The sequence below is a fragment of the Musa acuminata genome, chromosome BXJ1-11 (genome assembly GCF_036884655.1).
Source record: "Musa acuminata AAA Group cultivar baxijiao chromosome BXJ1-11, Cavendish_Baxijiao_AAA, whole genome shotgun sequence".
Lineage (NCBI taxonomy): Eukaryota > Viridiplantae > Streptophyta > Magnoliopsida > Zingiberales > Musaceae > Musa > Musa acuminata.
The window spans coordinates 4,990,297-5,004,012 of NC_088337.1; the positions used below are offsets into that span (position 1 = coordinate 4,990,297).

General features: G+C 40.3%; 2 protein-coding genes across 3 annotated transcripts; both read right to left on the reverse strand.

Annotated features, from left to right (window-relative positions):
- Window positions 1–2,920: 2,920 nt before the first annotated feature.
- LOC135596984 (uncharacterized) lies at window positions 2,921–5,971 on the reverse strand. Of its 2 annotated transcripts, none has more exons than XM_065089333.1 (4): window positions 5,396–5,971; window positions 4,401–5,312; window positions 4,085–4,318; window positions 2,921–4,009 (listed from the first exon to the last, which is right to left on the reverse strand). In XM_065089333.1, the coding sequence occupies exons 1-4, from the start codon at window positions 5,639–5,641 to the stop codon at window positions 3,827–3,829; spliced, it is 1,575 nt and encodes a 524-aa protein (XP_064945405.1). In that variant the 5' UTR covers window positions 5,642–5,971; the 3' UTR covers window positions 2,921–3,826. The 2 variants fall into 2 exon arrangements, with proteins under 2 accessions (XP_064945405.1, XP_064945406.1); XM_065089334.1 differs by having other exon boundaries at window positions 2,921–4,006; window positions 5,396–5,967.
- Window positions 5,972–6,537: 566 nt separating this feature from the next.
- LOC135596985 (microtubule-binding protein TANGLED1-like) lies at window positions 6,538–8,827 on the reverse strand. The gene is made up of 4 exons (XM_065089336.1): window positions 8,657–8,827; window positions 8,443–8,585; window positions 8,293–8,354; window positions 6,538–8,209 (listed from the first exon to the last, which is right to left on the reverse strand). The coding sequence occupies exons 1-4, from the start codon at window positions 8,735–8,737 to the stop codon at window positions 7,389–7,391; spliced, it is 1,107 nt and encodes a 368-aa protein (XP_064945408.1). The 5' UTR covers window positions 8,738–8,827; the 3' UTR covers window positions 6,538–7,388.
- Between the last annotated feature and the right edge of the window lie 4,889 nt (window positions 8,828–13,716).

A 13,716-nucleotide genomic window follows, 5' to 3' on the forward strand; every position in this document is an offset into this window, starting at 1 on the left:
CTATCAGCCCAACATCAGAAGCACATCACATCAAATTTGATCATTATATAAGTTAAATTGGTGAAAACTAAACATCTCTAGATAATTAATATGTTAGTTTTTCTACCCAAGCTACATTATAAAGTGGTATATGTGGTTTAGGTTTGAGTCTAAATTTAACTATGATAGTATATGATACTACATTAAAGTTGCTTCCCCATTATGATTATTTCAATTAGTCTATGTGTAAGAAATGCTAGTGTAATGCCAATTTTTAGAACTCTTAGGAAGAGCTAAGACATAATACACAACCACAATAATATGCTAGGTGGCATCATGTGGTCTGTTGTCATCACTTATGTGTTCTTTAGTAGGATCATGCTCATCATAATTATTACTTTGGTCATTATAACTTTGTTTTATATAGTAATATATGGGTTTATTGTTTTCTAGGTATAAGGTTCTATGTGGATACTCTTGAGCATAGTGGACATACTTGTGATATTTGAAATACTGTAATCTATCTCGGGTGTTCTCAGTAATAACAACCTTGCCTTTGTTATCTTGCTTGGATGGAGTGACACTTGATCATATAGGAGTATTTGTATAAGTGTGTGCATAAGAGGTTTTTAGTCTTTGGGTCATATTGTTATGATATTGTTCAGCTTCAAGAGCCCCTTTGAAAGATAATCTCTAGAGAGTCTACGTCAAATGGGGATGTTTTATATTGAATATCCTATCATAGATTGGTAAGAAAATTTGCTATCATAGAAGTAGGTTCTTCATAAATGTTACAACGGATCATGAGCTCATCAAAACAAGTCATGCAGTAAAAAATCATGGAGACTTGGCGTGTGATACTTAATTGCTTCATAATTTGATTCATAAAATAGGAAGACATTTTTCTCTGAGCATAAACTTCATTTCATCCCATTGATCTATAAGAACCATGCCAGGTGCTCCAAGTATGGTCAAGCCGAACCAGTTAACATCATGTGAGCAAACCTAATTAATGTGAGCAAACCTAATTAGTTATATGATTCTTCTACGTTAAGCACTAATTAAAATGGTGGTCTATAACCACTAACTAGTCTAAGAATATTAGAGGATTGAGATTCCCTTCAAAGTAAGGTGAATTAAACTTAATCGTATAAGTAATATTACCCTTATCATCTTAGTACCTAGATCTATATGCATTTTGTGGGTGTTTTAAATTGATTTGTTCAGAATCTCAATTGATATCATCATTATAGGGTACTTACAAAGGTGCTTCACGAGGTGATGTAGCATATTTCCTAAGTGTCTAGGCTATAGTGGATTTTCTATGGGCCTGAAAGTTATGTTATCATCGAGATCAACCCTTCACCTAGGTGACAACGAAGTGGCTTCAAGAGTCATCAAGTATTTTTTAAAACTTTGACAATATTTGGCATAATAAGTTAGGCAAGCTTCCATAACCTCAACTTTAATATTGATTTAAGCAAACACTTATGTAATTTGATCTAAATCCATCTCTTGTTGATGGGCTCATTAGGATGGTAAGAAGTTCTACTACGGGTAGTCATATAGGTATAATGTGCGTAATTTAGGTTGCCAAGACAAAACATGAAGATTTTAAGGTGTTTAGGGAGACTAAGGGGGGTATTTTGAGCTAAAATTTTATGGGATAATTCTTGATTGAGAGGGCTACAAGTGAGATAAATTTAAGAGTATTTGAAGAAATCTAGGTATGAAAAATGAATAGAATAATACTAATAACAAAAGATAAAAATTGTTTAAAATAAATAATGATGCAAGAAAGTAAAATAAGTTGTATAAGTAAAAAATGATTGGACCAATTTGCTTTGATATCAACATGATATAGGATGAGTGGTGAGTAAAATAAATTGTATAATTAGAAGTGATGAAGTCAAAGAGCTTAGGAAAGATAACTGGTAGCAATGAGGGTAACTCATCTTTCCAATCATGATTTGATTTAACTTTTTGATTAGTTTGATCGATTTAATAAATTTAAATAAGAAATACTTGATTAACCATATTCCCTGAATTAATACATCACTTAAATTTTAAGGGCAGAGAACATTTTGTTCAATAGATAATCCTAACACAACTAAAATGGATCTAATGTTTTTTTATGTTGGATGGTGAAATAGTAGTCTAACGGTGATGGTTGAAAATGAAGAAATAGGATGATGTTGAGAAAGAGGATGAGGGAAAGAATACATAAATAGGTTCTTTTACTCTCGAGGACTCTCTCCTCATTTAGATATTTTATCTAAGAGTTAATCTCTTTAACTATTCATCTATTCATTCATTCAATAACTTCAAGATTTATAATATTTTTATAAGAATATATGTCCCGAGTGTCATATACCTCATTTCTAAAAGAAAAGTTGATAAGAATCCATAAGATTAAGATAAGTATTCATCCTTATACGAGTATCACATGCCAAATCTTCTTTTAGAGATGAGTGATGGGTTAAAATTTCTACAATAAGAATAAGTGTTTATCATTATATAAATGTCATATACCCTTTTTTTTAGAAAAAATGGAGTTAGGAAATCGAAAACATGTGTCTACTCCAAAATTTTTTATCATACATATTTTAAAATATGTGCATGATATCTCTTGACCTTATATAAATTAGTTTATAAGTCTAAAATTATATATATATATATATATATATATATATATATATATCATGTCCAATTGTATTATAATATAATAATAAAAATAAAAATAAATATATGATGAGCTCTTCACGAGCATTTACACCCATATGGTTTTGATCCCACCGTTGCTCCGTAGAAAGACTCGAGCATAAAGTGTTTAAAAAAAACAGACCATCATAAACTTGTCGAAGAATAAAGCTAATTCCTCCTCTAAGATCACCATCGGAGGACCCATTCGAATTAAATTAAACCTACCAAAAGACAAAAGTTGGCATAAATAATTTGATTAAAAACATATACGAACTAATGGATTACATCTTTCCACTCAAGACTAAAATTTGAATTTTTCTAACGCTTAATATCAATCAAATCACAAATGTACCAAATGGGATCGTAAGCATCATCAGATCGTGAAGCATCCATTAACGAGGTCATTATTAGAGCATAATCTAATTATCACAATTCGTGCATATCGCTATTGTTCCAATATATAATCCAATTAAGCTAATTGTGGGACAAGTTCACATTACATGTTCAGTCGATGAACAAAATAATGATACCTATAGGTTATGTGTCATCTTTTATACTTACCGCCTGCACTTGTTTTACCGAGGATAGTTGAGTGTGGCCGGACGGACTCTTAATCCATGTCATGTGCTCAACATAAGGTGACATGCGACGCGCACATGCATCTTCTTCCGGTAATAATATTCCAGGTGACCGGGGTGGAGGCACAGCGCAGTACGACACGCATCCCCAATCAATGCCACGAGACATGTCGCTGCCATCATTATTGTGATCACCAACATCATCGGTACAACCATTCACCGTCATTATGAGCTATAACTCTATACCACCTCCACCGGTCGCATTCACTCTCTCTCAAACCTGACCCGTGGACCCCCAACACGTCATTCTCACCGTGGGGCCCACGTAGGGCACGAGATAACTCAGATGTGGTACGCCGTTAGTAACTTCAACGGCCATCGAGGAGTGCGGTTGAGGTAACCGTGACGACCACCGAGCAACCTTCTTTTGCGCCCCGCCGAGAGCGCACGGCGGTTGGAGTAACTGCGAGTAACCGCGGCCACCGGCAGGAGACGAGACGGGACGGCAATGGTGGAGTCGGAAGTAAGGTAGAGAGAGAGAGAGAGAGAGAGAGGGGTTTCGGTCCTCAAGTTCTAAAGTTGGGCCGGGGGAACCGAGGCGTCGGCACGAAGCCTTCGCGACCGGATCCGATCTGGTTGAGCCGGTCAGGGATGGTGGAGTCGAACAGCCTCGATCCCGGGTTCTCGGCGTAGCAGACGTAGTAGCAGGCGACGCATCCGTGCGGCAGGGCCATGCCGATCCTCGTCTGCTGCGCGAGAAGGAATTAAGCGTCACCGTGGAATGAACCAAGTCGGAGAAAGCAGGGAGGGAGGGAGAGAAAGACCATGAGGTAGCCGACGAAGAAGGCGAGCAGCGACACGGTGGCGGTGTAGTGCTTGTGGGAGGAAAAGGTCCAGGAAGCAGCGAAGATGAGGGAAAGGGCCCCGCTGGTGACCCCCGTCAGGAAGCACACGGCGCTGGTGATGTCCGAGTCCACCACCGCCTCCATCCTCTGCTTCTCGAACAGCCCCCATGTGCTCTGCGACGCCTCCACGAACCCCCTCCCGTATGCCGCTATCTGCAGACATTCCCCACTCCGATCACCATATTTTTGATCCCGAGTATAGTATTGAAGCAAGAAGGGGAGCGGGCTCGTTTACATGGACGAACGCCCAGCTGTTGCCGTAGCGGAAGATGGACTCCATGACTCGGAGACAGCAGTGCGCGCACGAGAACAAGAACTCGTCCTCGCCCTCCAACAAGTTGAGGCCGCGCGCCATGATGCGGAGCGCCTCGATGGTGGGCACGAAGAGCGAACCTAGGCAGGCGCTGCCGAGGTTTATGGTCGTGGCCCGCTGGAAGCTGAACTGGGTGCTGGACTGCATCCCCCTGAGGTAGTAAAGCGCGATCACTCGGCTCACCGTCAGGTTGGCCACATTGCGCATCACCTCGGCCGTCCATGCGAGGCTCAGCACCAATGCGAGGATGGTCAAGGTGGGATAGTAGAAGTTGAGCGCTCCGATGACCGCGAAGCACCAAGCCGAGATCCACAGGAAGCCTACGCCCAACATGAGGTAGGCCGGACCATTGACGTCCTGGAACTTGGTCACCGGCCTGAGGGCCTGGGCGAAGACCTTCCCGGTGAAGGCGATGCGGCGGGTGACCCAGCACGCGTAGAGACCGGCACCGATCGAGAAGGTCATGAAGGCGACGCCGAGCCCGTCCGTCGCCGGGAGGGAGAAGCAGAGGAGGAGTATGCCAGCGGCCATGGTGGCGAGGAAGCAGGCCCAGAGGATGAAGGGGACCATGACGGAGGGCCATGAGCGCACGGCCTTCTGCCATGCGAAGGCGAGGCCGATGCTGAGGACGGAGGCACCCTCGATGGGCGGGAGCCAGAAGTTGAGCACCTGTCGCCCGTTCCGAGCCTTCCCCGAGTCGGAATCTAGGAGTCCTTGGATGCCCTTGAACCAGAAGAAGCACACGGCGGCGGCCGCCACCAGCAGGTGGAGGACGAAGAGGAGGAGGGATACTCTGTTAGTGTACTCTCTGGAGTTGAGCGACGCCAATCCGACCTACTTCCACCAGTCACAGCATCAAAAGCTAATCACAGTATATTCCCACTTTCTCTGCCTGCTTTAAGACCGAGAACTCTTACCTGTGGGGTTGGGGTTGGGGTGGGTTGGTAGGCGGCGGCGACGGCGGCCGGCGGAGTGGCGGCGCCATGGAGCACGACCTGGATGGGGGCAACCGGATGCTGGGTCTGCAGCCGGGAGACCCACGTCTCGCTCCGCGATGAATCGACCACCGCCGCGACTTCTTTCTTCTCATCTCCTCCATCCGGCTTCCCTTCCATGTCCAACTTCTCTTCCTTTTCTCCTGCCTCCCCTTCCATCACTGCCATTGAGCCACAACCCACACATTCACGAGCATGGACAGACGAAGGATTACCGTCTTTGAGCTTTCTGTTCTTCGCACTTCTCTCTCCTCGTCAGCGCTGACAGAGTTGATCTAAAAATATTTACCACGCCCGTCGAGTCCCACGGGAACCACCGTCGGAGATAGACGTTCGACATGGACAGGGAAGCGTGTGGCCTTCGCCGAGCTTACGTACTCCGTGGATGCCTCGTCTTCTAGCCACGAGAGAGAGTGTGTTGTTCCCTTAATTAAGATTGAGATATCACAAGGATAGATAATATATTGGATTTGTAGGACTCTGTGTCTTGAGTTAGGAACTGCACGGGAACAAAAAGGCTTTACAGCATTGATCTCTAACATAGAACTAAGGTGTCTCCCACAATAATTGCCTCATGCTCACCTTCATATTTAGCGGAAGAATCATAGCTGGAAAGGCGAATTATGAGTGGTTACAGTCAGTCGTCTTTGTAGATCCCATTAATTTATGATTGACGGATGCTTTGCCTACTTTCAAACTTATCAACATCGTTTCTTCTTATGATAGCAAAGAGCAAAAATTCTTCTTTTCTAATAGAAAAGAAATCCTTAAGAAGATTTCAAAATCAACAAAAGATTTATGTAATTTAACAATTCAATATATTTAGTCTTTGCTATACGAAAAAAATAAAATAAAAGGAATCTCAACATTTGTATTCATATTGTCCAATAAATTTTAAATAAGAATCCAAATATATTTTCGACTCTCAATAAAATTTTAAGATATATTTTATATTTTAGAAATAAATTCTAGTTTGTAAAGACTTATTTTTTACCTGAATTTTTATTTTTAAATCTTCAAATAGACTCCTGACATACTTATCTACCGCGGTAAATATATATCGATTGAAAGAAAATAAATCTATTAAGAAATATCCTCATGTTGTCAAAAATAATAGAAAGGTATTCTATCTTATCTAAACAATAGAAAGATAGGTCACTTTTGTTTTCTTTCTTTTTTTAGGAACAAGCTCCGAGCGCAGCGGCGGGTCCATGGGGTCCAGCAACCCCCCCCCAGTCGTCGCAGCCGTCGACTCGCGCCACCTCTCCGCGACGCGACCGCCGTTGCCCTCTCCACCTGCCATCTCTTCTTCTTCTTCTTCCTTCTCCAGCTCATCCTTGACTGCTGAAGGGTCATGGTTTTTGGCAGTCCGCTCGGCAGCAAGCAGCACCGGGATCTGCAAGGATCGGGCAGGAAGGACAGGTCGTTTTGGAAGGGGGAGAGGCCGAGGAAGCACGGCGAAAAGCTCGGATGTGCAATTGCCATCGATTGTGATGGCTAGGATGCGCACCCAAGGTCGATGATAAGGCGGAGGTGGAAAGTGGAGATCAGTAAATATGGGCGGAGGAGGAGGAACGTTTGGTTAGCATAGATAGCACTGATAACGCCTTACAGACACAAATAACAACGATAATAACAATAATAATGAATTACTCCCATCTTATATTAGAATTATAATCTGTTTATATCAGTAGATCAACAACAAATATTAGAGATGAATGCAAATAGATAAACAACATCGAACAGAGTATAGTTGTAGACTAAACAAAAGATCCTATGAATCTTATGTTCGTCATGAAGTCGTTATTAGTATAGAAATCTTACAGTCGGGCACACGAACGAGATGTTGTTACAGTTTAGATTTCATGTGCTGCAAGCAGCATTTTGGACACAGCAGCAACAAAAATGACGGCGTTCAAATCCTTGCGATGGAAGAAGATATCCTCACCGGTGTACTGAAACCTGAACGTTGCTTCAGGCCGGCCACCAACCCAGTGCTGCTTCTTAGGAGGGAGATCGGCCGGGTCTTGACCGGCGATGCGATTATTCGGTTCACTAACTTGGAAGGTGAGAAGGAGCACCGCCGGGACTTCTTCAACACTACCACCTTCTCCGGGGATGACTTCAGGATTCTCACTGTGACGGCCTTCTTGGGTGCGAACTGCGACTTCAGGGATCTGGAAGATGGTGATTTGATGACGAACTTGTGGGGACTCTGCGACGGCCTCGTCCTCCCAATCACGGGGGATCTGGTCTTGTAGAACGTCCTTTGCCCGTGGCACGACGTGGGCGAGGAGGAGGTGAAGAGAGGGTTGGGGAACAACACCGTCTTCTTGGCCCAGGGTCGGTTTCTGGGTGATACCCGGTGGGCTGCCACCGACGGTCTGCCGCCCACCATCTGCTCCTCCCTCGCAGTAGCCAGCGGCGAATTCGACTTGAATCTAATGCGTGACCTCGCCCTGGAAACGGCCGGGGATTGCTCCGATCGGATGATCCTCAATCGCCCTTGCTTCTCCTTCACCCGCCTTGCTTGCATCTCTGTATTCTCACGTGATGACGACTTGTTTGTTCTGCGGGCAGTGATGGGAGTTGTAGGTTCGGTGGTCTTGTGGCGGCTTCTCATGGCCGCAGCCGCAGCAGCTGTGACCGCCTCCTTCGTGGTTCGGCTGGCCTCAAGGATCTCCACTACGGTTTCTCCCAGCAGCATGGCCGGCAGCGACATCCGCCGCCACTCCCCTGTTCGCAGAAGAGTCCTTGAATCGACGCTGTAGATCACAAATGGCAAAGAAAGAGGAGTCTCAGAAGCATTGAGACGGTACCATTTGTGCTCCCCTGGAACTTCCCCGCCGGCGATCTCCGAGACGAAGCATTATTTCGCATCCTGCAAAAAGAAGTGGCACTCCTTTGCTGTTAAGTGAGGCAGAGAAAATGGAGAAGGAAAGAGACTACAGAGACGACATGGAGCGAACCTTAAGGATTCTTTCTTGCATACCAGACTGGTTCTGAGATATCCTCTCGTGCTGCGAGGGCTGAGAGTGACACCGGCCACCACCTTCGTCCCACCCGTCACCGTGCACTGGAGCTCCTGCAGCCGAGCCATGCACCTCTCCACCTTCGCAAAAGGAAATGTATCTGAGGTTGAGTCCGAGCTAGTGTTAATGCAGACAATTGTAAGAATTATACCTTGATCAGTGTTTCCCTGACGAGATTGGGGTTGAGGGCGGCGGCCATCCTCCGCTCCTTGGGTGGAGTCTTGGCCACCATCTTGGTTGGATCTGATCTCTCTCTCTCCCTCCCTCCCTCCCTCCCTTGATGGGAGCTGATGTGGGAGTTTGAAATGGGCAACGTCTGTGGGTCTCTCTCTCTCTCTCTCTCTCTCTCTCTCTCACTGTGGCAGCTAATGTGGCGTTTGAATTGGCTGACGGTATGGGTTTGCAACGGTCATCTCTATCTACCCTTGCAACGGCTACTTTTGACTTTTTCGAGTAAGAGTCGCTGCTTTCCGTCCCATCTATAGTAAGATTTCCTACTTCTGGAAATGCGATAGTTAGATCCTTATTTCTACTGCAAATATGGGATGGGTGAATCCAACGTGACTGAATCTACCTCATGTATTAATATTTTTCGCAATAATTTTATTTTTTTATTCTCAAAATGTTCTTACGTCAAAATGTTGGATTTTTTTTATTCATGCGGGATCCGGTCCTGGGTGCACGAGCATCAGCCAACATACATAGCGCTCCCGAAGTGGACACGTGGGTAGAATTATGTCACCGTTGCGGGCGAGCCAGGGAACATCCTTACCCCTCTCATGATAGGGTCGGGATTCAATAGGATGCACATCTTCTTTCTCACAAAGAACAGTGTTCCCACAGTGAACCGACACCCTCGTGCGCGCGATGGCCCATGACGATCGTTGATCTTAGTGATCACGGATCTAAAAGTAAATCAGATGGTTATGCCGTGTGCCCCATCAATCGTTCCTTCTCTTTAGTACTCCGGAGACGAAGTAGACTGAGGTGAATGGTTTTAGTTCTCGGAGGAAGCGATCGCCAAGGCAGGCAAATAGCAACATATTACAGATGCAAGAGATGAGAGGCCAACCCCACCACGCAGTACGTTCAAGAACAGCCATGACTTAGAGAGAAGCGAAAACCGAAAAACGACAAAGCCTTCTTTCTCGATGCCTTTGTTGTTCTTCAGAGTGGAAGCTGTTGATCTTGATAGGAAAAAGGGATATAATTATCAAACAAAGGAAGAGTAGACAAGCTTCAATATTCTATATTTCTCTCAAGAAAACTCTTTATAAATTCAGAAACTCTATCTATTTCATGACCTATGGGGTTTATACAGTCCTCAAAGATACATAACATTAATTATATTCAAGATGAATCATTCTCTTTTAAGAACCAGTAACCAATAACCAATTTGACTTATCTTTTCATAAACTTTTAATCTATTTTTTCTTCTTGATGTAATGAATCTTTCTCTTGATGCAATGAACCTTTTTTTTTATGAAATGAACCTATGAACAAGTTTAATTCTAATATTCTCCCCTCTTAAACTTAGTTTCATCTAACATACCAAGTTTCTTTCGAAGTTGTTGAAATATTTCAAATTTAAGAGGTTTTGTAAGTATATCGACCACTTGCTCACTTGTCTTGAAATGATGTAGCTCCACTTCTTTATTTTTAATATGATCTCTTATGAAATAAAATCTTGTATCGATATGCTTCAATCTTTCATGGTAGACTGGATTCTTGGCTAAGGCAATAGCTGATTTATTATCAACATAAATCTTGGTTGACTTCTCCTGTGGCATATAAAGTTCTTAGAGTAATCTTCTTAGCCAGATTACATGACAAACACTAGAAGAAGCTACTATATATTCTGCTTCACAACTTGATAGAGCAACAATCCGTTGCTTTTTTTGAAGACCAAGTGAATGTAGCTTCACTAAAATAAAATATAAATCCAGTTGTACTCTTTCGATTATCATAGCTTCCAGCCCAATCACTATCACAATATCCAATAACCTCCAACCTTTTAGATGATAAATAGAACATTCCATACTCAATCGTTCCTTTAATATATCGCAAAATTCTTTTAGCGACATTTAAATGAGATATCTTAGGAACTTCCATATATCTACTTATTAAACCAACTCCAAATATTATATCAGGTTGAGTGCATATAAAATATCTTAAACATCCAACTAGACTTTTATAATAAGTTTGATTAATGTATTTACCTTCACCTGCCTTGGTCAACTTGGTACCATATTCAACAAGTGTATCTGTAGGATGACAATCTTCCATAAAAAAACTTCTTTAAAACCTCATTTGTATAATTTTCTTGCGAGATAAAAATTTTTTCATTATCTTATATAACTTCAATACCGAGGAAATAAGTTATTAAGCATAAGTCGGTCATCTCAAACTTCTTTTTCATAGAGTACTTAAAATTTTTGATCATGGAGCTACTATTGCCTATAAATATTAAATCATCTACATATAAGTATACAAATAATATATCTCCATTAGAGTTAGATTTCGTATAGAGAGCATATTCAAGTGGACATTTAAAAAAATCATTTTGCATAAAATAAGCATATATTTGAGAATTCTATGCTCGTGGGGCTTGTTTAAGCTCATAAAGAGCTCTCTTTAACTTATATACGTTGTCATCTTGATCTTGAATAATAAAACCAGGAGGTTATTGAATATATACCTCTTCTTCAAGAACCCCATTAAGAAATATTGATTTGACATCCATTTGTAAATTTTTTTATTTTATTTGAGTTGCTAGAGAGATAAGTAATCTTACCGTCTCTAATCGAGCAACTAGTACAAACACTTCTTTATAGTCAATCCCATATTGTTGTTTATATCCCTTTGTAACTAATATGACATTATATTTCTCCACCTCTCCTTTTGTATTTTTTTTGTTTTGTAGAGTCTTCTAGAAGTGTAGTAAGCTCCCATATATTATTTTTGTTAATGGCATGAATCTCTTCATTCATAGCTTGTCGCTATTTTTCATCTCTATAAGCTAAGAAGCTTATCCTGCAAAAAGATAAAATAAAGAAAGTTCATCATTGTTAGTATCAATCCTTCAAGTCATATCATATAGCTCATGAATTGGTCTTGTCCTTCTTATAATTGGACTTCTTGAATCATGTGACCTAAGTGATCTGGATGATGATTATAGTAAAGCCACTTCGGTGCTTGCTTGTATTATATTATCTTCTGAAGCTACAACTTTCTTATGTTGCTCATCACTTTTCCAGTTCCAAATATGTTGTTCATCAAACTCAACATCTATTGACATCACAACTTTATTTGTGGTAGGATTGTATAGTTTATAACCATTGGAATTCTCTGGATAACCTAGCAAAATATATTTTTGACTTTTATCCTCCAATTTTGTTCTCTTTTCTTCTCGCATATTGGCAAATGCAACACTTCCAAAAATTCTCAAATGATCAACTCTTGGTTTTTGTAAGCTTCATACTTCTTCTGGTGTAACATTATCAATTTGCTTTGTCGGAAACCTATTAAGCAAATAAACTACACATGCAATAACATCTTCCCAAAATTCTTTAGGAAAATTTCTTTTCTTTAACATAAATCATACCATATTAAGGATAGTACTATTTTTTCTTTCTGAAACATCATTTTGTTGAGGTGTATATGATATGGTGAATTGATGTAGAATTCTATTATTTCTACAAAAACTTTCAAATTAATTTGATATATATTCACCACCCTTATTTGTTCTTAAATATTTAATCTTACAACAACTTTATTTTTTAACCAAATCCTTAAATTATTTAAATTTACTTAAAACTTCTTTATTTTCTTTTAACACATAAACCCAAGTTTTGCCCCTATATGCTTTCTCGAAGTGATACTAGATTGATAGGGACACAAACATCTGAGTGCACCAAATCAAGTCGATGTCATACTCTTTTTGTTTTTCTCACTTTGAAAGGCTTTCTTTCTTATTTACCCATGACACATACTTCACATAATTTTACTAGGCGATCAATTTTTGGCATTCCTGTCACCATATTATACTTCTTTAGAAGTTTCAAAGCTTCAAAATTTAAGTGAGCATATCTAAAATACCAAAGTGTAGAAATATCCTCAATATTAGCTTTAAAATAATTTGATTGATAAAAAATACTTAAATGTAGAGGAAACATTGTATTCTTTGTTATTTTCACATGTGATATCAATGTTTTATTCTTGTCACAAATTGAGAGAGTCATATCTTTTATCTCCATATCATAACCTTTTTCAAATAATTGTCCCAAACTTAGAATATTACTTTTCATATCAGGAATATAATAAATATTTAAAATGCATAATTTTTTGTCATTATTAAGTTCATAGAGAATTTTACCTTTGCCTCTTAGTAGTCTTTGAGATAAATCACCAAACATAATGTTCCATGAATAACTTGTATCCATTTATGAAAATAGCACTTTGATGTCACACATATGATTTGAGGCTCCTGTATCTAGATACCATGTCATAGATTGATCATCTTTCAAATTATTATAACTCATTAGCAAAACTTGATTTTTGTTTTTTTCTTCCTTAACAAAATTTACCTTATCACCTTGATTGTTAGGATTATAATAACATTCATAAGAGTAATATCTGTACCTTTTGCAAATATAGTATTGTATTTCAGACCTTTTATAATTTCTGTCACGTCCACGGCCTCGGCCACGTCCTTGGCCATAACCTCGGCTTCTTTGGCTAGAATTTTCTCTACCATCTTCATTGTTTGGATATTCTTGATTGGTCTGATTTCTGTCTTCTCTTCCTCTTTGTCCTCGTCCTCTTCCTCTTTGAGAATTTGATTCTCCTTTATTTTCAAGAGTAAGCTTCGTTTGTAATGCTTGCTCCATAGTTTTGTCTTCTCCTCTTTTTGTAATCCTTTGTTCATGAACTTGAAGGGAACCCATAAGTTCTTCAGTTCTTCTAAAGATATATTTTTTTAAATCTTTAGATTCTTCAATCGCAACAGCAATAAAATCAAAATTTGGATCTAGAAATCTTAGTATTTTTTCTATTACTCTTTGATCATTTACTTGTTCACCATTTCGTCTCATTTGATGAACATTAGAAATGATTTTTGAGAAGTAATCAGAAATAGTTTCAGAGGTAACTTATTGTAATTTTTTAAACTCGGCTCGTAAAACTTGTAGAAGAAGTTTTTTTACCTTATCA